The 24,719-nt window shown below is 37.3% G+C and overlaps 2 protein-coding genes across 17 annotated transcripts in view; both read right to left on the minus strand.

Moving 5' to 3' along the window:
- scrib (scribble planar cell polarity protein) overlaps window positions 1-4,259 on the minus strand; it is a 103,499-nt gene extending 99,240 nt beyond the window's left edge. For all 15 annotated transcript variants that reach the window (XM_073835883.1, XM_073835879.1, XM_073835886.1 and 12 more), the window contains exon 1: window positions 3,100-4,259. In XM_073835883.1, coding sequence (XP_073691984.1) covers window positions 3,100-3,258 — 159 coding nt within the window. In that variant the 5' untranslated portion in view covers window positions 3,259-4,259. The remainder of the gene's footprint in view (window positions 1-3,099) is intronic.
- A 6,466-nt stretch (window positions 4,260-10,725) lies between these two features.
- puf60b (poly-U binding splicing factor b) lies at window positions 10,726-22,717 on the minus strand. 2 transcript variants are annotated; one of them, XM_073835889.1, is made up of 12 exons: window positions 22,647-22,717; window positions 21,535-21,617; window positions 19,187-19,282; window positions 18,329-18,418; window positions 17,352-17,402; window positions 15,975-16,136; window positions 14,669-14,761; window positions 13,620-13,833; window positions 13,117-13,307; window positions 12,558-12,675; window positions 11,944-12,206; window positions 10,726-11,446 (listed from the first exon to the last, which is right to left on the minus strand). In XM_073835889.1, the coding sequence occupies exons 3-12, from the start codon at window positions 19,265-19,267 to the stop codon at window positions 11,147-11,149; spliced, it is 1,563 nt and encodes a 520-aa protein (XP_073691990.1). In that variant the 5' UTR covers window positions 19,268-19,282; window positions 21,535-21,617; window positions 22,647-22,717; the 3' UTR covers window positions 10,726-11,146. The 2 variants fall into 2 exon arrangements, with proteins under 2 accessions (XP_073691990.1, XP_073691991.1); XM_073835890.1 differs by lacking the exon at window positions 17,352-17,402.
- Window positions 22,718-24,719: the final 2,002 nt, after the last annotated feature.

Raw genomic sequence — 24,719 nt, forward strand, 5'->3', positions numbered from 1 at the left:
TCAAGCACAAGACAGCACGAAATAGATTTTAGTACGATACCCATGCGCTGTGATAGATCATTTCTGTGAGCACACGAGGAAAAAGTCGCAGCTCAGACAGCAAGCGAGTGCCAAATTGAGTTCTCTATCGCATTTTCTTAAACAAATGCACATAAAATTACATGAGAATGACTGTCTTGATGAGTATCCACATAAACACGTATTGTTTCTGACCTGCTCTTCACCCCAAACCAGCAGGTTTGGTAACGGTAATATTGCTCAGTACTTGCACTTATTATTAGATCAAAAGTCCATTAAGTTTGACTTCCTTTATTTCAAAACAAGCATTCATTAAAAAAAGTAAAGAAATGCTTATATTACTTCACTGGCCAATGTAGCAAACCAACTTTGTGACTCTGGTATATGGCAGCAGACTGACCCAGAAGAGATCATTGAATAAAGCCATTATTTTTGTTTTCTTTTAGGCAGAAGTAGCATTTCCATAGCTTCATAACATTACGGTTAAAGCAGTGGTGTCACATGGACTGTTTTATCGATGTCCTTACTACCTTTCTGGACCTTGAACATGGTAGTTGTGTTGCTGTCCAAGCAGGGTTAAAGCTCTTGGATTTCATCAAAATATATCTTAATTTCTGTTCTGAGGGTGTTGCAGGTTTGGAATGACACGAGGGTGAGTAATTAATGACAGAATTGTCATTTTTAGATGAACTACACCTTTAATTTAATTTTAGCAAACTTACTATTAAATTATATTTAATAATATCCATATTAGGCATATATCGGACAACATTCTCCCATATCAGTTGACTACTTCTGATGCTCCAGACCTCTTTTCTTTTTTTTTTTAAACATGGGCTGCCTGAATTTTCACTTCTCTTTCACCCTCTCTCTGCCACAGGGCTGAGGGGAAGCCATATGCCAACTGTCTGCACACAGTACACACTCACATACACAGACCTCCAAGCTCAGGGCCCGACCTGTCTGCTCAGATCAGCTATTCCACATCACGGTCAGAGGATCCTGTGCCATTCTGTCTGACCCTGTTAGCAATGCTGAGTGCAGACTGGCTAACACAGATTGCGTCTTCTGCCAGCGAGGTTTTGCCAACAGTCCTGGCATTATACGCCCTACAGAAGAGCTCTTCAAATGACTGGGCTGTACTTGTCAAGGCTTACAGTAGTTTAAATGTTGAATCAAGCATGTTTGCTTATTTTGCTATCAGTGTACTTTAAGGAACGCTAGCTTTGGCAACCCACCAACAGTCTCTCGTGACTCTTATGAGCGGATGTAAATGCTCAAGGTAAAAAAAAAAAAACTCGTTTTGAGTTTACCGTATGTAGAGACTACTGGACTTGATTCACAGCCAAGTCAGCAGGATCTCTTTCTCTCTTACACGCACACACACATTAACAAAACACAGAGGAAATCCAAATTAAAAGGACAAAGCAAACAGCTTTCAGCGTGGTTAGTGAGACAGATGTGTAACACGCTAAAGTGCCCCCAAAGGAGGCTAGACTGTCAATTTTAGACCGCAGTCTTTTTTGCCATTCCTCCACAAGAAATAAATTATTTCTTCACTTTTAGAAGTGTGGGGCAGAGCATGTGCTTGCATTCTCACAAAATCTGCAAACAACAACGGCAACACATGCTATAGACGACCTTAGTACAGAATAATTCCATTTGAAGAATCAGTTGCCATTACTCTTTCAATTACTTTTCCCAAATGCTCAGATTACTAGATAAGAACTTAAAAAAATAAAAAAGTTCTCATTCTCTGGTCAACTGTGAGCTATTTTGCATTCATACCATGTCTTCTGTCAGAGTAGTGAAAGGAAAACATGCAAAACACACATTTTAGCATTACATTTATTACACATATAGAGAGTTTGCACTTATGTCATGGTTTGGTCAGATACCTCAATGCGCGGCATTATTGGTTATTGTTTTTCTGCTAAATTATGCTGTCTAAACCACAGAAAAAAAAATGTGGAAGCTGTTAAATCATATAGAGAAGGACTTTGTAAGCAGTAAAAGGGCACAATATTTTGACAAACAAAGTTAATAGGTGGTAAAGATACATACAAGCAGTATTAATGAAGATATAAGCCTAATATTTCACCTACCCAAACGGAAATTATAAGCACAAATACAAATGTTGTCAAGATTCTTGCCCTGGAAATCCTGGTTTAGTTTAGCCAATCTCAAATGCATTTTGTTCCTCAGACAGTTTTTTGCACTCTTCTTCTTGATTTGTTAAAACTTTTGGCAGTCTGTTATAATGTTACAAAAGATTTCAATTAAATGCTATTCTTCTGAACTTTCTATTCATTGAAGGGGGAAAAAAAGCTGTTTTCAGCATCATCATCATCATCATCATCATCATCATCATAATAATAAAAAATGCTTTCTGGAGTAATGATGCTAGAAATTCAGCTTTGAAATGACTGGAATAAATAATATTTTAAAATATATTCAAATAGAAAAATATTTTAATAATTTTAAATAATAAAAATATTTACATTTTTACTGTTTTTGCTGTACTTTGGATCAAATAAAGGCAGGCTTCTTTAAATAAAGAGACTTTTTAAAAACATTAAAAATCTTACAGTTAAAAACTTTTGTCAGGTACAATAGTTATTGAAAGTATTCCTCTCTGTAATACCTTTAACACTAATATATCAACAAAGTGAAACAAAAACTTATGGTGTTGCAAATGAGTGAATATTGGATTAGACAATGTCTTCTTTGCATATCTGAACAGAACATTTCAGAAAACATGTAATGCAAAACAAGTGTACGCACTATAATTAATCATCTGGGAAAGTATGATTATATCTTTAAGTTACAAATTTAAGCTATTACACCCAAAAATACACCAAGAGAACATTTAGAAAAAATGACAGATTTTAAAACTAAGCATGAGACTAAATTTCTAAGCCTTCTATGACCGTGGGAAACCGTATGAAACAACCGTATGAAACAAGAGCCACGGTTTACCCACATTCATGTGTGTCAAAACGTCACAACAGCTATAAGTCTGTGCTTAATTTAAAATCGAGGCTGGCAAGCAGAGATTGATGACACATAGCAGTGTCTTACCTTAGGCAGCTCTCTCAGCTGGTTGGCGTCCAGGAGCAGCTCCTCCAGACTGCGGTTGTAGCGGTAGATCTCATCGGGCACCGCAGTGAGCGAGCAGTGCCGCTTATCCACAGACTCGACATGACGGTTACACCGCCACAGCGGGATACACTTCAGCATGTCCCGGGCGCTCTCAGCCCCTCCGCATCGGGGACTCACTCAAGCAGCCAAATGATGGAGATACAGGCTGGTCCTGCCCCGTCTGACTCCCTGGACTTTTATCCACCAAAACCAGTCAAATAAAAGCCCCTTTGCGAACGGTTCTCCTGCAAATGTCCACTAACTCCAATGATGGCAGGGGACATCCAGATGACCAGTCCAGTCAGCCTTCCATTCACAAGCCGAGTTCGTTACTCAGTAGATTCACAGTTTGGTTCAACATAAGCCGAGTGAAGTCAACAAAACACACATTTTATGTGTTGCACACAATTTTGCAGCATAAACAGCTCCTCGCTGAATTAAACGAGATTATGTCGCACGGAATAAGTGCCTCCGGGTTAACATGGAGAAGAAGCGGAGGTTAAATACGCCAAACTCGTTGGTTCATGTAACGCGCCCTTTTATCAAACATGTTTTGTCTTGTAATAATAAAATGAGGTCTAATAATCCAACTACATCGTGCCCGGAAGGCTGCTGTACACACGACGGTATGCTACAGCTAACTGATTAGCCAGCTGCAGAGCGCTATAGTCCGCCAACCGCTAAGAAATACACCAGCCAGCCTCTAAACGAAGACAAAACAACTCGAAACTACTTACAAACGTGTGTGTCGCTGAGATACGTGCTGTAGGCGAGCGGCTGTTGTGATGAGATCACATACACAGCAGCAACAGGCTAAGAGCAGCAGGCCGGTTCTGTGTGTGTATGTATGTATGTGGGGGGCTGGGCTCGATCGCACCCGCTCCAGAGACACTCCACCGGCTTTGTGCTCCTCTACTGCCCGTCCTGATATCGAGTCCGGACTGATCCGTCACAAACCTCTCTGTCCTCCTCATATAGGTGGCTAGCCTTAGGACGTGCGCGACGCTCCTCTGGGGCTTTATCTGCCGGGGAATTTCCTGCTTTTGTAGGCGAGTGAGTGGAGATTCTGAGTTAAGTAAGGCTTCAGTAGCTGATCCATCCCCAGCTCCGCCTCACTGTTGTGAGTCTCTCTGAGCGCCTCTCGCACGCAATTCCACGGCACACAGCATCGCTCTTACTCCTCCGGATGGCGACCTCTAGGAGTCTGGAGGAGGACAGGGAGCGCTCAAGTCTAGCTAATGCACGCCGCCCTGCGGACAGGACTGTCTACAGTACAGTTTTATTTGTCTACTAAAGAAATTGTGATCAATACTACACTACAAGTCAAAGGTTTTTAATGTTTTTAGTCTCTTTTGCTTACCAAGCCTGGGTTTATGTGATCCAAAGTACAGCAAAACAGAACAATTTAGAATTTCTATATAAATTTAATTTATTCCTATGATTTCAAAGCTGAATTTTTAGCATCATTACTTCAGTCACATGATCCTTCAGAAATCATTCTGATTTGCTGCTCAAAAAAACATTTATTACTTTTTTTATTGAAACCAGCTGAGTAGAATATCTTTTGTAACATTATAAATGTCTTTATCATCACTTTTAATAAAATTATACTGACTCCGAGCTTTTGAATGGTACAGCGTATAATAATACAGATAAGTGCTAATATTTGGATCTTTCTATTTATCAAAGAATCCTGATTTTTTTTTTTTTTTTACCGTTTTAAATATTGAAAATAATAATAATAAAACATTTTCTTGAACAGCAAATCAGCATATTAGAATGATTTCTAAAGGATCATGTGACGCTAAAGACTGGAGTAATGATGCTGAAAATTTAGCTTTGGTCACAGGAATAAATTACATTTTAAAATATATTAAAATAGATAGCAGCTATTTTAAATAGTAAAAATATTTCAAAATGTTTACTTGTTGTTCTTTGGATCAAATAAATGCAGGCTTGGTGAGCAGAAGAGACTTCTTTAAAAAAAAACTTACTGTCCAAAAACTTTTGACTGGCAGTGTTCTGCTGCGTCCCAGGCAGGTTTTTTAACTGGTAAATCACCACTTCAAACCACGACTTACGACTTTGTAGCGTTCCAGGCAAGTCACACCAAATTGCCTGGGCATATTTATGAATTACTATTATTTTTATATTATTATTAATTTGATTGCAACGTTATATTGTCCTAAGCTCTATTTTTCCACCGTGTGCCACATAAACACCGCACCCCTAGAGGCTTTATTGTTGTTTCGCGGGCTATGTTACGTCAGAACTCGTAACTGGGAGTCCATCGATCTAGTACGAGTTCACGAGTGGGAAGTCACGCGGTTTGACACCGCGCCGTTTCAGTGCACTTTCACTGGTAGAAGGTCGGAAAAACACGAGTTAGGGGTTGTCTGGAACGCGGCATTAGTCTCAAGTCTTTGCATTCAAGTCAAGTCCCGAGTCAAGACAGATAAGTCTCAAGTCGCAAGTAAGACACAAGTCGAGTTGCAAGTCCTAACCAAGACATTATGCTATTTGCCTACATTAGTTAGTCTGTATTAATTACTACAGTAAAGTCAATAATAGTCTATAGAAAGTATACTTATAAAAGATAATAATATAATAATTAGTGGTGTTTCATTGAGGAATTAATCATTGTTTGTGAGGCCTAACTGAATAAATAATTTATTTAAAGTCTATTTAATATGTTAACGATTCGGTGATTGTATTTTGTCAAACATTTAATAATTTGCTAATACGTAATACAGACGTCCAGTTACCCCATTCAAAATAAAATGTTAATATTTGAATAATTCTAGAGGTTGTGTTAATATGTCGAGTTTATGAGTTTGGACAAGCCTAAACTGAACATGTCTGGCACCACACTGTTCAGCAGGTTTAAGAAATAAGGCATGCAAAGTATTCACGGCAAAACTGTAGCTATTCAGATACACAAATATATGCAAGTAAATGTATTTTGTGTTTTAAACAAGTTCATAATGATCACAGTTGATGGCTTAGTTTAGGGGCTATATGATTGCTATATCCGATTTACAACGTGAATTTAGCCATTTCTTAAAAGACATGAAAGTGAGTGGCTGGTAATCAGGAAGAATAAAGTGAACTTTATGTAGGCTACATACAAGTTTTTTACGTGAATTTTTTTTTAAAAATTTATTCTAATTATGTTTGAACCCAGCAAGCAATTTTGCATTTAAAATACGTCTATTAGCCGTTCAAACACAGCCCTGACGTCTAGGCTAAAACAAGGCTAACCGTGGGCTGCTGGTGAAAATTTAATAGACGTCTAACCATAGCCCAAGAATAGACTAGACATCAGTTAGACCACTATTGAACGACTACATGTATACGTCTAATAGACAGTGAATATAGGTCTAGGCTAAAACAAGACTGAATTTGGGCTGTCAGTGAAAATTTAATAGACGTCTAAACAAAGCCCAAAAATAGACTAGTCATCAAATAGACAGCTAATAAATACCTACATATATACATCTAACAGACGACAAAATGGCAATCCATCCAAACAAATTAAATATAGTTTTTATTACTAAAAAACATATATTTTTAAACAATACAAAATTATATATTTTTAATGCAGAATAAAATATTATAAATACAGTACACTTAAATATAAATATTATGACAAAAAATATGGATTTTTAACAATAAAATAAAAAAATAACAGTAATTTTTTCAGTAACTCATAAATATTTAAAAGAAATAAATCTATTGCAAAACAAAGGCATGTTGCCACACTTAACATTAAAACATTACAGATAAATGACAACATAAAAAAAGAACCACCCATTTATTGTTTACTTATTTTAACAAAACAACCATCAATGAACTTAAGGGAAATTATTGGTTTTAATTCTTGTTTAAAATGCATTCCAACTGCATTCCTCAAGTCTCTGTTGCTCCCAGGAAGTTGGTCATCACAGCATCTGCCAAATAAGAAAAAAAAAAGTTGCATAAGGAAAGCTTTTTTGACACGCTTTTATTATAATTACACTAACTGTAACAGGGAGTCTCTCTCTTTTGCTTGGATACTAAAAACAAAAAACGAGACATATTTTGTATCACCATTCAGTTTGTAAAAATAGAAAGAAGCTCTCTGGTAAATGTTGTGTGTTGTATATACATACCTGTAATGACCGAGAACAGTGCAGTCTTTTAAAATGCCTCCTGCAGTGGACCACCCCCCTTCATGTTGAATTTGGGCATGAGGGAATTTTTAAAACCCTAAAATATAACACAGATTGAGGTGGTTAACAATTGTACAATTTCTTATTTGAGTTGTAATTTATTAAGTGTTAACGCAACAATATTTGATTAATGTTACATGTTTTGAGGGCTTTACCTGTCCAGCATCCTTCTGGCACTGTCTCTGGCACATGCCAATGTTAGGCAGGTAGTATTATATGCGTCAGTGTACAAATGTCCACAATTGTCTGGCAAAACTGTTTTCATAACAACACAGCTGCTGTAAGTAAAAAGTACACACATTAACCTCAAATGTATATGGCATAATAAGTTAACCCCTACATATATTTATTTATATTACATTGTTTTCTGATTGTAACATTTAGTTAGGTTTTAATGCTGCATTGCAGCTGAGCCTTTTGAATTTTAATAATGCCGCAAACAAGCTCAGACATAAATTCAATATAATAGTTAAAATAAATAATTGACTTTGTCAAAGATCAGAGCATTAGTAAGGAAATGTTGTTATGGAGAGGGTTGTTTTTTTTTTTTTACCAGTGCTGCCCGGATTTCCTCATTTCCCAGGCGCTCTTCCAGAATTGAAACTCCTCTTCAGTTTGTCCAAGTCTTCTGAGTGTGTTCACTTTTACCTCTTCTTGCGCTTGAGTTTGTAAACACATACAAATGATCAACTTTAACTCTATTATCTATTAAATTTTGCAGTTAATCCTCTGATCACATGCATGCCAAACCGTGAGGCCTAGTCACGGATCACTAATAACTACCATCTGCTCATTAAAATGTCACGGTTCCTACACATGATAAATACTATAAATCATGAACACACGTCAAAATGAAAACACAGATACTTACATGACCAATATCCGTTATCGTTTGTTGTTCGTTATCGTTTGTTGTTGCTCTCCGACAGGTAAACTTTTTGCTCTCTCGTGAAAAAACAAAATTCAAAACCGTGGAAAGATTATCGCGAGATCTTGCAGCAGCAATCTCTATTGACTTTCAAGTCTCGCGTTGCCAGTAGTCATGTCTCAGTAGGAATTGCCATCTAGCGGTTAGGAATTGTAAATGAAAGAGTAAAAATATCGTTTAATGTGTATGAATTTAACAGCTTGGGGGATGTATAACATCATATTATCAAATGCGAGTAAACTTTGAAAACATTAAAAATTCATTATTTTTGGCATAATTAACAATGCTATATTTATTTATGATATTAAAATTACATAAAATGTAAATTAATGCTGATTTAAAAGTTTCAGAAGTTTACCTACATTTATTAATAAGCTGCGTGGGTGAAAACTACATGTAAACGATTTTAAGATTTAAGATTTATTTGGGCTATAGCCAAGCTGCTAAAATTAGACCACAGATTGCCTCGGTTTCGCCGGGTGGGCTAAAAGCAGACTACATGTAAATCAGAGCTAAATCGTGGCTACATATAGACCATGTTATGAAATGACACATCTTTGTAGATATTGTTGACACTGCAAACATGATGGTATATCAACCACTTTATGCGTTGCCTGGCCAAAAACTACAGTGAATCAGATTGGACTATATGTGGGCTACAAATAGCTGGTCTGACTACGAGCTAAACCGAGGCTAGGCATTGAACATGTCAAAGAAATGAAACCAAACCAAACCCCTTGACTTTGCTTACTTGATAGAATATCATACATCTCACGAGTTATTTTGCCAAAAATTACATACATTCAAATTCAAGGTTATTTGGGCTAGAATGGGGTTACAAATAGCCGGACTATATCGGGTCTATAGTTAACCGAGACGATGAAATGACGACTATTGCTTGCTGGGAAGTCATTACTGTCAAAGTCTAAGTCGAGTAGCCAGTCTTCTTTGATTATGTCAAGTCAAGTCACAAGTCATCATGCGACTAGAGTCCACAACTCGTTTGATTACTCGTTACCAATAAATAAATAAATAAATAAATAAATAAATAACGCCGTTATTCCCATCACTGCAGAAGATTCATGATTCTGATTTGGGGGGTGGAGTTCTACTTCAAAATGTAGAGGATTTTCATCTTTTATTCTCATAATAACTTCCAAACGTCATGCATATTTCATACATAAAATTAATGGTATTTCATATGTGGTTTAAAAATATAAAATATGTCCTGAACTAGCCCCCCAGGGAATCTTGGCCATTTCCATCATTTTTTTGAAGTAGTTAAAAGTTGAAGTAGTTTTAAAAGCTAGCTAGCTATCTATATAGAGACATTTTTGAAGCAGTTTCACATTTAAATACATTTCTAAAGGTCAAAGATGAATGTTTTAGGATTAATTGATTGCTGTGTGATTTGCTAGGGTGTCCTGGGTAGTTTCTAGGTGTTTTTAAGGGTGTTCTGGGTAATTGCTAGTGCACTGTGTCTTTGTTAAAAGCTGATGTTACTTAAAGTTTTGATCCTTTACAGTTTGGCTATAAAAAAGGAAGAGGAAGTGAGGATGCTGTTAACAGCATCATGCACTTAATTTTGAAACATTTGGAAGATCACAGAGCTTATGTTTGTTTACTTTTTATTGATTATAGTTCTGCTTTTAAAACAATTCAACCTCACTTGCTGATTAAAAGCTGGAGCAGTTAAATGTAAACCCGTTTATTATTTGTTAATTGGTAATTAAATTTTTTTAAAGGACATAATTCAGTGTGTGAAAGTCTTTCTTTCTCTTAGGGTGTTACTAGGGTATTCAGGATGGTTTAGATAGATGTCAAATGATACATTCTCACCTAAAATATTCATGCTTAGTTTAGTTTACATCAATTTCTCACTTAAAATGTCTCTAAGCCTAACTATTTGGACTAGTAATACAATTCTAATGCATGTAATGATACACTTTGAAAGCACTGTATGTAAACACATCATGACTAAGCAGCCTGCTGGGTTTTGAACATACTAGAGCAGAGGAACTCTGAATTCTAAGGATCTAAACTTACACTGGCTGGGAGCAAACAGCCAGAGATGAGAAATATCCCCACTAAAAACAAAAGCATACAGGGATTTTAATATGAATCAGCATTAGATAGAAAACACATTAGCAACTTACACTTTGGCTTGTTTTAACTTTACATACTATCTGTATACTGAGTTTTATATCAAAATTATGTACACAAACAGGCAAATGCTAATTTCCAAATATTACCTTGTATGAAATCAAAAACAATTATCTCAAGTTAAACTTATGTTCTACTGTGTGTATAATGGTGTGTGTGTGTGTGTGTGTGTGTGTGTGTGTGTGTGTGTGTGTGTGTGTGTGTGTGAGACGTACATCAGGAAAGACCTCATCCAACCATCCATATGAAAGACTGAAACAACACTGCATATTAGAGAAATTTATTGTTTTGGTAAAGCCAGAACCAATGTCACCAACACAATGTTTAGGGTCCGAACACAACGTCAGTGGAGAAAAAGTTGCCATTTATAAAAAAGTTGGGTGGGAAGGGGAAAAATTGCATCTTTTCTTCAAAATTAGAAAACAAAACCCTGCAAATAATAATGACTGTTAAAAAAAATGCAAGTCTTTCACAGTAGGTGACACAAAGTAAATGTATGAGGAGCATGTTTTTTTGTCCTAAGCTAAATCCCACCAATGGGATTTTTCCAATAATATTATTACTATCGACATCAATAAAAAAATAATTACAAGTTTCAAAGAGGCCCGGATCTCAAGCAGCAGTGATGAAAGCCGAGTGAGTTTGAGTGCCGGGAGACGGAGCCAGTGGCCATTTCGGGACAGTCTTACGCAGAGAGGTCACTGTTATTAAAACGCTCTTGATCGTACAACTCGGCAACAACCTTGCGACCTGCAAACCAGCGGTTGTTGAGAGCCTGGATGGCCTTGTTCATTTCATCAGCATCAGAGAACTCCACAAAGATCTTCACTATTATCTCAGCATCGTCCTCCTCACCCTGTCGCTCCTGGTATATGATAACCCGATTAACAGCACCATACTTCCCACATTCCTCCATCACTTCGCCTTCCAAGTCATCGTCAATGTCCTCTGGGCCCACCATGTTGCGTAGCACCATAACTGTTGACTGCATATGGGCAAATAGAGATTGAAAAACAGGGTAAACAGACATGATATATTACAACTGAAGTTTGCTCCAAAAATGTAAATACTGTCATAATTTATTTACCCTCAAGTTGTTACCGTTGCACATGTATGAGTTTCTTTCTTTTGCTAAACTCAAAAGAAGATATTTTTAAGAATGTTGGTTAACCAAACAGTTGACTGTCCATATTGACTTCCATAGCTTAGGGAAAGTCAATGGCTACCAGCAACTATATGGCTACCAACATTATTCAAAATATCTTGCGTTCAACAGAAACAAGGAATACCTACAGGTTTGGAAAACATTAGGGTGAATAAATAATGACAACATTTTCATTTTGGGTAAACTAATAACTAATTTAACTGCCTTTAATAACATTTTGAATATTGAAACTTTTGATTTATTCATTTGGTGTTGTTGAAAATGAGATGAAATTTTTGGGTCATTTTTAATTACTACTCTTTTACTCTCTGTCTAACCTTTGACTGCATGACTGTTTGTTTTCCTCCACTCGCGCTGACACTTAGCTGCTCCAGTTCACTGTCCTGTCCATTTCCGACTGGTGCACTCTGATCCTCAGTCCGCCTGTTGTCTTCCTCTCTCTTCACTTCTGTATGCATTTGTGCTGCAGACGTTGGTGTTCCCGCAGACGCAGGTGTTGTGACTGGTGGGGATGCTAGTACTGGGTTGACCAAACCAACCTGAGGGACTACAGGAAGAGTGGAGCGAGCAGGTGTCACACCTATCAAATGGATCAAATTAGAGGATTAGATAACATTCAGTTCAGTCACTTAGCAAAACACTGAGCTTAAGTGCCAGCTAAGTCATAGTTTTATGTAACAGCAGGGATTAAAAAAAAAAAAAAAAAAAAAAACTAGAAGACAATACAGAGCTTCTCTTTGAAAAAAACAAAAATTGCATTGATGGCAAAAGAATGGTTATGTTTATCTGAACAGATGCATTAAAAGCTGTTCACTCAAAGACGCTGTTCAAACTGAACAATCATCTTGATGTGCACAGGCCTTCAGGGGGGTTAGGATTTCAATTCAAACTGCACTGAGCTCCAAAGATGTGTTCATTGATTTTTGCTAACCTGTGATGATGCCAGGGGCCTGGGCAGCCAGTACGGCCTGTGGAAGTCCCATTTGCTGACTGAGAATGTGTGCTGGTGAAGCGAGAGAACCCAGCACTGTCGCTCCAGCAACAGCCTCCTGCAGCACCAGCAATGCAAAAAGAAAACAAATATAAAATTACAGGTTCCATGTCAATGTGAAATCCCTAACTTGTGTGACAAAGAGTGAAAGAAAAGAAGAAATTGTTGAATTAAGCCATTATTTGTTTTCTTTGCACACAAAAAAGTATTATTGTAGCTTCATAACATTACACATTTTATATGGTAATTGCATGCTGTCTATGCAGAGTCAGAAAGTGCTCAGATTTCTTCAAAAATATCTTAATTTGAAGATGAAGATGAACAAAGGTCTTATGGGTTTGGAACAACATGAGGGTGAGTAATTAATGATAGAATTTCCATTCTTGGGTGAACTATTCCCTTAACAACAGCTTCTCTGAAATCTACCAAATCTCAGAAACAGCAATTTTTCCCTATAATGGTAAGTAGTGTTCAGCCTGATCCAAAATTTAATTCTTACCTGGGCAGTGATCTTGGCGGTCGCAGCAGCAGCCGCCACAGCCGCAGCAGGAGGCAGACCTCCAGGGGTTGTAGGTGTCAACAGAGGCATGGGAGGAGTAACAGCCTTCCCCACTCTTAGGTACTGACCTCCAAGGTCAAACAGATTCATAGACGAGACGGCATCCAGCGATGACTGAGGCTTTTCATATTCTACCCATGGTGAAATGGAGAAAGCGGTTCCTCAATCTAGGCTTATAATATGTTTTCATATCTCACATTTCTGGAAGCTTTAGGAATCTGTCTATACATTTGATTCTTGCATTATTCATACTTCAACACGCCATGTCTACAGGTAAAAAGCATGGCACAACTCAGTGAACTTCACTTGAAATATCTGGAAAAACATCTCATAAACGTATGAGGCTGGAACACTTGAAATGAATCATCAGTTGCACAAAAGTACAACATACAGCATTGACTCACTCTCCACAAACGGTTTACAGTGCTTTCTAGACGGCTCACCAATAAATCCGTAGCCCTTGTGCTTTCCCGTGGTGGGTTCCCGTGCCAGCATACAACTTTTAATCTTTCCGAAGGCCTCAAAGACACTCTTAATGTCGTCGTCAGATAGATCAGGGTGGATACAGGCTACATAGATTCGGTTGTAGGCACGTGCCTCCTCTGCCAGTTGGTCGATGATGGGCTGCGCCTGTCCAATGTTACCTGGCCGCCCCACCTACAGTACACATACCAGCACAGTGGCCACTAAGTGGAAGTGTATAAAGGATGTGTGTGCTTGCGTATATAAATGCAAAAGTGGTTGAAAAATATAAAAGACCAAATACAGTAAAAGAGAATATAAAATGCAACCCAGCCTATTAACAAATGAAGTTATCAAAAGACCTTTTCTACAAGCTAGCTATTTGCATACATGTCAAATATGTTCGGAGACCCTCAAATATCTGTTATTTTACAAACTCATGGCAGAATTAAAAATAAAAGGAAAAAAAAACTATATTGATGTTAGTACTTTAGCAGTAGCTAATTCTTGCCTATAGCCATAGTACTGGTCACTGTGAGAGCACGGGTGTGTTAAAGAATAAAAAATAAAAGTTGATTTATAATTGTAATGTGTGTCTGTCATTGTTAAAAAAAAAAGAAGCATTTTTTAATTGGTGGCATCTGTGCTGCAGTTGGGGCGGCCAAGCAAACACCAGCCAGGCGCAGCCCATCATCAGCACATCCCGGACAGAGAAGAGCCCGTCTCATACAAACGCTCCCTCTGCAGCTCCTAGAGGAATGGAGCTCCGAAAACAAACACAGTATGACGGTGTGGAAGCATGGCATTGCATATACTTACATTCAGGTTAGAGAAAAGATAAGCACACACGAGAGTGTGTACTCTCACTCACTCACTCACTCACACAAACACAGGTACACAGCTACATTAAGTCTGCTGACAGATTCTCTGAGTCATGCACACACAAAAGCAACAAAACAGGGAAAAAAATCTTACTGTCGGACAGCTAATAAAAAGCAGTTTAAGACTGATTGTCCTGTTTGGAACCCACCTTAATGTTCCTTCCACCCAGCATGACTGAGTTCATCTGTTCCAAGGCCAGCTGAGCTGCTTCAGGAACCTCATACTCCACAAAGGCAAAGCCCTGAGACAGAGTTTTCAATGTGTACAAGGTTTACATGCTTCTAATGAGACAGACTTTAAGAGAAGGGTGAAACTGATACCAAATGGGATTCAACACTGATAATAAGAAATGTTTCTTAAGCACTAAATCAGCATATTAGAACTACCTATTAAAGGAACATTTGACACTGAAGAATGGAATAATGGCTGCTGATGCAGCTTTGCCAACACAGGAATAAAAAACATTTTGAAGTATAGAAGGCATTTTTTTTAAAAAGTTGAAAAGCTACTATTTTACAATAAAAAAAATGTAGGAGTATCAATGTAATTCAAAATTAAAGTACAACAAAACCATTACCGTTTGCATATTAATTTTTTTTAAAGGGAGTCCTAATATGCTTTTTATATTTTCTACCAAAAATAAATATGTATGTGTATAGCTGCAAGCAGCAAATATCAAGGTTCAAGCGCTTTCGTTTGCACAATCGTTTACACCCTTTGAAAAATGCAATATTGCAACGAAAGTCCAACTTTTTTTTAATAATTATAGATATTCACTCTCCAGAGAATCTTTCTACACTGAATTTCACCAGGCTCACGAATCTGAGGTAGTGTGAGTACTACCATCCCCTCCAAGTTTTAAGTCTCTACGACTTGAAACAGTTTGGTCTGACCAACCAGTTTTACTTGGAGATTGCAGATCCTTGGCCATTCTAACAATTACAACTACGTGCTTGAACCCCTAAAAACAGAAGTTTAAACTGACAAGGGTTTTTGAATGCATGCAAACAATAAATTTTTTATGCTGCTCGAATAACTGCAACGTCATGAAGGCACGACAGAGATGATAATCAAAAACATGATAATGCTTCAAGCCAAAAAGGGGAAATTTACAGCCTGGTACAATAATCGGTGTGGTATTTTAAACTGAAACTTCACAGACTCTTTGTCGCACTCACGGACAGCGCATGAGTAACACTTATGTAGAAAGGGCGACAGCGCACTGCATTAAAAGAAATTGATACTAAAACAAAATCACTTTTGAGAGCAAGGGGGCCCCCTGGTGTTTCGGAGGCCTTATGCAGCTTGCGTATTTTGCATATAGGGAGGATCGGCTCTGCATTTGAGACTTATATTACATCTTATTAAGGGGCATAACAGGACCCCTTTAATTAATTCTGCTTTTTGAACATATTTTGAACAAAAATATGACCCATACATGGGTCATAGCATACCTTGTGCTTCATGGTGACAGAGTCCCAAGACATATCAATGCTCTTAATGGGACCAAAAGGGGCGAAGGCCTGTCGGATGGTATCTTCCCCCAGCTCGTAATAAATGGAGCCCACATATACACGGCACATGATGGCCAGAGCTCGCTGCCTCTGTGCTGCCACCTGGCGGTCATGAAAGGAAGAGACAACAATAGAGAATATTAGCTAGTGAACAATAAAAAGCAGAGGGAAAAAACACAAAGCACCAAAGACAATGAGATCAAATATAGCAAGGGATTAAAGGTTTTTTTAGATTCTGTTTTAGTACTAGTTCCCACTTCCATTGGTCCTCTATGCTTACTCATTACTTACATCACTTACCATTAACGACAAGCACAGCAACGTGAATTAGGAACATGTGGCACAGCCCCTTCTTACCATTTCGAGAGTGCTGCTTGCATGTTCCTAAATTAGTGTGAGTGCTTGCAGACTAAAACATGTAGAGTTATAACTGACCTGAATTCTGCCCAAGAATACTGATAGCCTAAATAGTTAACATGTGAAAGTAACCCCTTAGCACGACTAAATACCCTGGATAATGAGCTGAGGTGAAATCAGTTCTCTTTTCATGAGGTGAGCTTTTGGACTTACATATCAGATCAGTGTTGAGGGAGAATCAGCACAAATCTATCCGTTTCACACTTTTAGTCTAACCAAACAACACATTTATCATTGTTTAAGCATTATTTATCATTCAAGTTTTGGCTTGCATGTCAGCCACATGACGAAAGTATACGATTACACACAAGGCTCAAATTTTAGGCAGATTCAATTTGGATTGTCGTAGTGACCGCTAGCCCTCTTTTACAGCAGACAAACATGACATTTTTATGCCACAGCATATTCACAAAGGAGAAATGGATCATCCACACCATTCACAACACACACAATCCCCACAAGATTTTTCACGACAAATGGAGCTCCATATAGAAAAATAAACTTCAGTGAGCAGTGACACGAGGGCACACGCACGGGTGGCCATGCAGTGATTTAGATTGGCGAATATGGAATGGACTGTCAGTAAATGAGGAATGCTCTGTGTAGTTGTCACATTAAAAGTCCGCTATCCTGTCCCTGTGATTTAAAACAGCTCCCGTGGCATTAATTAACACTGAAACAGTACAGTCAGTTCATGGAGGTAGTTCATGTCGTGTCATCTTGCATCCTTGCTTAATGAAATGGGTGACCAAAACAAACATTTCATTCACAAAAGCCATGTCTGCTTTTTAAATATGCTGCTGCAAATGTCTAGCGTATCAGACCAATGGCAGTTAAAGAAGGGTAACGGTCATTATGCCAAAACGCGTACAGAAGGTAAATAATAGTTAATCTATTGACCGATTGTAAAGATGAGAGAGGATCTCCAAAGCCCATTGTCACTGCTGCCATCTGAAACACAGTAAAGATGGAAAAGTGCTGAAAAAGGTTAGATATCTCTTTTATCCTGTGCAGACAGACATAGTATTCCAGACAGTCTCTCTGACTGGTCAATGCCTCCGAACTCAACTTTAACTCTGCCCACCTCTTTAAAACACCACTTAATTTGAATGAAAACCGGAAACATTTCACAATTAAAGCAACAGAGCTACTAACAGGAATGACTTTCAACAAAGGCAATGAGTAGTCTGCTCAGATTTTCCATCTGTTCACAAAGTCAAGAAATAAACTGAGCATAGGGTGTGAATGTTTCCTTTGGATAACTCATCTGCTGTTGACTCTTCAGTCATTATAATGTCTGCTTAGGTAGTGCAGTACATACTATGGCCAATTTCTAGATATAAGTATACATATGAATCCCAGAAAAAGCAGACCTCAACCAAACTGGCAGAGAGGGAGGGCAAACAAAATAACACATGATGAGTTATTCCAGTGGAGTGTTCCAGTCTAATCTCGAGGCTAATAAAAACAGCATTCACAAGACTTGTGATGAGTGGAAAAAAAGAAAAAACAGACACTTCCTTTTCACCTAAGTGTAAAAACTTGCCATTATCAGTGGGATTTTAAGGTCTTTACAGACTTCACATTGTTTAAACAGAGTGATCATTAATAACATTTCCTGAATTTTCATGAATCCCTAATGTATAATTAAAAGACCAGCATCCAATATTAAGAGAAGTAATATGCAAGTCTGAAAGATCAGTTCCTTTTTTGCAGGCTTGCTTCAGTCAATTCAGCATTATAAACCTGCACCTTTACATGACACTATGTAGTTTCATTTCAATGTTTCAATTCTGTAAATTCTCTCAAATAAGAAAACATTTACATTGTAACACATTTAAAGCATCCTGCATAATCAGATCATAATATTAGTTCACCTGTAAGTTTGTGAGCTGCTGCTGCTGGTGGGCGATGGTCTGTTTCACTAAAACACTCTTGATGCTCTGTTCCATGGCATACTTCTTAGCCTAAAAAAGAGAGACAAAGGCATTTTACTTTATAACAATATAAGGGCTCTATAGACCAATTTGGTGTTTGCAAACAGTGATGAGCGGAGCCTATCTGGTGGCAGAAAATAATAGTTTTCAAGTAGCAGTCTATGAAAGCCATGGAATAAAAGAAAGGTACATTTGACGCAAATGGCGTCTTACGACAGTATTCTATAAAAATGATTTGCATTCCGATTCTGACATTCAAATCCACAACAATTTTTTCTCTTATTCCATTGATTTTACTCATTTCGCACACTGTTTTTCTGTAAACTGTAAACAGTGTTTTCCGTAACTGTAATGTCTACTCCTAATTGGTCTATTTTACCCAATATTTATGTGCTACATATCTGAGTGCTTATTACAATATCAGTTTGTTACCTTTAATTCCCCAAAATGGTGCACATGCTTGTTTGGAATTTTTATTTTTTCATGTAACAGTCAGAGACAGTTAATGGTCAAGTTACTTAAAAAAAAAAAAAAAAAAAAAAACATTTGTGCCCCATGCTTCAATCTGAGTTGTGAAGCAGCATCCTATGGCCTTGACTCTTTTAATTAAAAATCTATTTTAAGGCCCAGCACTAGCACACCCGCTCTTGACACATTGAAGCAGGTGACGCAGGTTGGAGTTCAGCCCATGACCTGTACTGATCCCATTCCCTCTTTCTCTCCATTACTTTCTCTCCCATGTCTCTAAGAAAGACATAAGTCTAAAAATAAAGTAAAACAATAAAAATCTGTTATCACCTTTTGTAGCGCCTCCTGTTGCTCTGGAGTAAGAGGCGGTAATACAAGCTTTGCACCTGTGCCTTGTCCATTCTCCATCATCAGACCTTTGCCTCACTGAGAAAACAATATAATGGACATGGAATAAAAAAAAGACAGCACATATTCAAGTATTTCCAGACCAAAAATTCTATTCATTCAGCATCTGCACATCAGAATTTATGACTTTTTCAATCTTGCCCAAAATAGACAATCACTACCAGTTTTTTGACAGGAAGAATTTTAATTGTTTTTAAATAAGTCTTTTTTGCTCACAAAGCCTGCATTTATTTGATCCAAAATACAGCAAAAGCAAAAACACTAATATTATGAAATATTTGTACCATTTAAAATAACTGCTTTTTGTTTGAATATATTTTTAAAATGTAATTTATTTCTGTGATCAAAGCTGAATTTTCAGCATCATTATTTGCGGTTCAATAAATATTGATTATTATTATTTTTAATATTTAAAACAGTTGACAATTTTTTTCGGGGGGGGGGGGGGGGGTTATAGAAATTAATACTATTATTTAGCAATAGGGTTGGGCGATGTCGACCAATTTGGCATCGTACGATGTCTAACGTGAAACATGGCATCATCTGCGGGGGGCGGGGAGAGGGCGGGAGTGCGGGATGGTTGTTGTTAAATAATTAATTCATAACGAATTAATTCATTGTAGCCTACCGTTTCCACCAGTGCTTAATTTGAGCCGGATTTTTAAAGATCCGGCATTAACAAGTGCATTAGATCGTGACAGTGCGTGCATGCATGCATACGAGACATAGCAAGCGTGGGTTTATGTAGATGTATTTGGAGGATGTGTGTTGGTCCTTAACATATTTTCTAGGGATGCACCGATATGAATCGGCCGATCATTCTTGCGCGTTTTGTCAGTAAAGCCGGTTCTGTAATCAGCGGTAAATGCCATCAGGTGCGTGATTTCACGTTGAGCCGTATATACTACACACAGCCGTTGTTTACCGACGAGCTGCGCAAATCAATGTTCATTATCAGTGTGAATGTGCGCAGCTCCTCAGTGAACAACGGCTGTGTGTAGTATATACGGCTCAACGTGAAATCACGCACCTGATGGCATTTACCGCTGATTACAGAACCGGCTTTACTGACAAAACGCGCAAGTTATCGACCGATACATATCGGTGCATCCCTAATATTTTCGACCAGTCAGCTTTAAGTTCAAAATTGCTCTCATTGATTGCTTACTGCTTAACCCACTCTCTCCAAATGCATTTAATGAGCAGTGGAATGTTTAGAGAGAAAGTGTAATATCAGAAATAATACCAAATCAAGCAAAATATTATAATGTATTAACATTATAAACACTATAAACATAGCTATAAGTTAGTTACCCTGACTCCAAAATGAATCATTTAAATGTAGAGGTATTCAGAACAGAACAGGAATGAAACAAAATATATAAAGTTAAGAATCCAAAACAAAGCGAAACTAAAAATATCAGGCGTTGGGCTCACGTACCTCTGTAATTCGGCACAAATCCAAGTGTTTCCATATTCCTAATGCATTTGAATGATAAACTGTTAATTATAATGTATAGGCTTTGTATTGTACGTTTGTATTTTGATGGAAAAAATATATATATTCTTGTTTTTTGTTCCAAACTTGGTTCGTTATGGTAAAATCATGAAAAAGGCATATTTGGTGTAGTTTATTTAATCTAATTTAATTTAAATTATTTTGAATTTATTTTGAACTTCCTTGTTATTATTTCCTCATAATAATAATAATAAATTAAGTAAAGATGCGGAAATTGAAAGCATGCATTTCATCTGGCTATATAGTGTGATTCAGTGTGTGTTTTTCGCGAGCGGGTTGCTGCTGCGGCGGGGGCGGGGCAGTGGTGGGGTGGAGGATCGCGATGATGGCATCGTCTATCGACCCAACCCTATTTAGCAAGGCCACTGTGATGATAAAGACATGTATAATGTTTCAAAAGATTTATTTTAGATAAATGCTGTTCTTCTGAACTTCCTATTCATCAAAGAAACCTGAAAAAATCCTACTCAGCTGTTTTTTAAGGTAATAATAAATGATTTTTGAGCAGCAAATCAGAATTAAATGTATTCAAATAGAAAACAGTTTTTTATAAATAGTAAATATATTTCACAAGTTTTTTGTCCTCCGTACTTTGGATCAAATAGATGCTTGGTGAGCAGAAACAACTTCCTTAAAAAAACATTACAAATCTTATGGTCCAAAAACGTTTGACTGGTAGTGCAGTTAGAAAAAAAATTATCAAATCCAAATGCATGTAAATTATATGCCAAGGAAACATTCTGCAACTTACCTATGAGGCGAACCGTATTACGTCAACCAGGATTGTGAAGCCGTGGAGACTTGCTGGCAAAGCACTCACAATTTTACAATGACCTGTGGTTCACGGAAAATGCACAACGCATAATAATTTCAAAACACTGCAATGAGAAGAAGCTATGGATAGCTGACTGACTTTCTTCCATGAAACACAAAATGATAAATATAGGGCAGAATGATGATCAGTCACCATTTACTCTTCACCCAATTCATCTCCTTTTGTGTTCTCCAAGAGAAAGCCAGTCACACAGATTTGTAAAAAAATTACAAACTATAAGTAAGGACAGAATTTCAGGTGGAACTATGCCTTTAAGCAGCTGCTGGTCATTTTCATATCTCCAGTGTAAGTAGGCGTACATTGTCTTTCCTAACAGTAGCATGGTGCTAAAATACTCTGCGATCTTCGTGTTTAGTTTAACTTACCACTAGATTATTTCCTCTGAAAGATGCAAAGGCTCAATCAGATTCACAATCAATAATGAACCTTATTTATATTGAAAACTGTGTTCACCTAAAAACCTTACAAGAAACACTGCATAACTTAACTCGTAGAACCTCCATTTGCGTTTTTGCCTTTTCTGCCATTATTGGCTTAGCGTAACGTTATGTTACACACACTATCATCACTAAAGTGAACTGAGAGTTTTAGCATCTTCAAATTAGCTATATATCAACAAAGAGCGGTTGTAGACACAACAGTGGCGCGCTTGTGCTGGTACATTACATCAGTGGCGGTGCTAGCTGACTTACAGCTGTTAAATACAGTGATTTAGGCAAGCGGTGCAGGATTCATGGGCTTTCTATCAACATGCATCTCAAACAAGCTGTAGCAGTTTCGTAATGTAAGGTAAATCATAGATAACTCAGAAAACGCACGAATGAAAAGTACAGCAATCTGCTGCTAGCCTGGTTAGCAATGACCAGAAGCTAACGAGCTTTCATGCAGGCCTCGTGTACACACGACTTGAAATATATTGAAACCGTAATAGGTTTATTTCGACTAAATCCACCCAGTGTTAACTATAACCACGGATAAGTTAAAAATATCTCTATATTGTATAAAACCTGTTAGGTAATTATCATTACCGCAGTGTTCCGCGTTACCGCCATGTAGTGATCCACATTGAGGACTCTGCAACACCATAGAAACACAGCGGAACCTGGAGCGGCCCACGGCTACCACTGGACAATTCTGGTCACGTGATCTACAACGGCAGTTAGCAAACGTACTGATGGCGGCTTCTCTGGATCATGACAGATACTTGTTACATTTGATGAATGTATTGTTTTGTAACTTTTTTTTACTTTTAAAATATTTACGTATTTATTTGTTTATTTATGTGAAAAATTTGAGTTTCGTACTACAAAGATGGTATTTGAGCCATGACACGCCCCCTGCAGGCTTTAAATCTCAAACAATCAGAGTCAATTTCAGCTGCTTTTCCAGTTTTGTAAGAATCACAAAGAATTTCAAAGAAACATCTTCTTCTCTGGTGCAACAGCAGTCTCTTTCTTACTTAAGTATAGTGCCTCCACCAGGTTGAGCTTAAAATGGAAACGACTTTTGAGACGTTTCACTATCGAGTTCTGGTCAGCCTTTTAGCTTAAAGAGATGTTCTTCTGAATTACTGTAAGAGAAAATATTTGATACAGTTTTTTTATATTGTATGTTTAGTTATATTCAGATAACACTGATACATAGGTACAGTTGAGGTCAAAAGTTTACATGCACCTTGCAGAATCTGCAAAATGTTAATTATTTTATACAAATAGAAGGGATCATGCAAAATGCATATTCTTTATTTAGCTCTTACGTGAATAAGATATTGCACATAAAAGATGTTTACATATAGTCCACAAGAGAAAATAATAGTTGAATTTATAAGAAATGTTAAAAAGTTTACATACGCTTGATTCTTAATACTGTGTTGTTACCTGAATGATCCACAGCTGTGTTTTTTTTTTTTTTGTTGTTGTTGTTGTTTAGTGATAGTTGTTCATGAGTCCCTTGTTTGTCCTGAACAGTTAAACTGCCTGCTGTTCTTCAGAAAAATTCTTCAGGTCCCACAGATTCTTTGGTTTTTCAGCATTTTTGTGTATTTGAACCCTTTCCAACGATGACTATGATTTTGAGATCCATCTTTTTTTCACACTGAGGACAAATGAGGGACTCATATGCAACTATTACAGAAGGTTCAAATGCTCACTTATGCTCCAAAAGGAAAAACGATGCATTAAGAGCCTGGGGTGTAAACCTTTGAACAGAATGAAGATTTTTTAAATTTTTCTTATTTTGCCTATATATATAATTTAGTACTGCCCTTCAGAAGCTACAGAAGATACTTACATGTTTCCCAGAACACAAAATAAGTTCAATGTATCCTGATCTTCAAATTTTATGCTCTTAATGCATTGTTTCCTTCTGGAGCATCAGTGAGCGTTTGAACCTTAATAGTTGCATATGAGTCCCTCAATTGTCCTCAGTGTGAAAAGATGGGTCTCAAAATCATACAGTCATTGCTGAAAAGGATTTGAGGATTTTTCTCAAGAACAACATCCAGTTTAGGACAAACAAGCAACTCATGAACAACTATGTTCAAATACACAAAAATGCTTTAAAAAATTGTGGGACCTGAAGAATTTTTCTGAAGAACAATGGTCAGTTTAACAGTTCAGGACAAACAAGGTACTCATGAACAACTATCACTAAACCCAAAAAACAGAACAAAAAAAACAGCTGTGGATCATTTAGTTAACAACACAGTATTAAGAATCAACTTTTGAACGGGGTAATTTTTATAAATTCAACTATTATTTTCTCTTGTGGACTATATGCAAACATCTTTTTGTGAAATATCTTATTCAGGTCAGTACTAAATAAAAATAACATGCATTTTGTATGATCCTTCTTTTTTTTGGTATAATAGTTAACATTTTGCTGATTCTGGAAGGTGTATATAAACTTTTGACCTCAACTGTATGTGCACACAGCTATTAAAGTAAATGGCAGAAATGCCCTCTATCTTAGTAACCTCGTTACCTTAACTGTATAGGTCAACTGTAAACCAGCAGGTTTACGAGAACTCGCAGAACCAAAACTCGTAATGCGGAAGTAGGAAGTAAATGTTCAAAACAATTACACTTTCGGGACTACAAATG

The sequence above is a fragment of the Garra rufa genome, chromosome 3, assembly GCF_049309525.1.
Source record: "Garra rufa chromosome 3, GarRuf1.0, whole genome shotgun sequence".
In the NCBI taxonomy this organism is placed as follows: domain Eukaryota; kingdom Metazoa; phylum Chordata; class Actinopteri; order Cypriniformes; family Cyprinidae; genus Garra; species Garra rufa.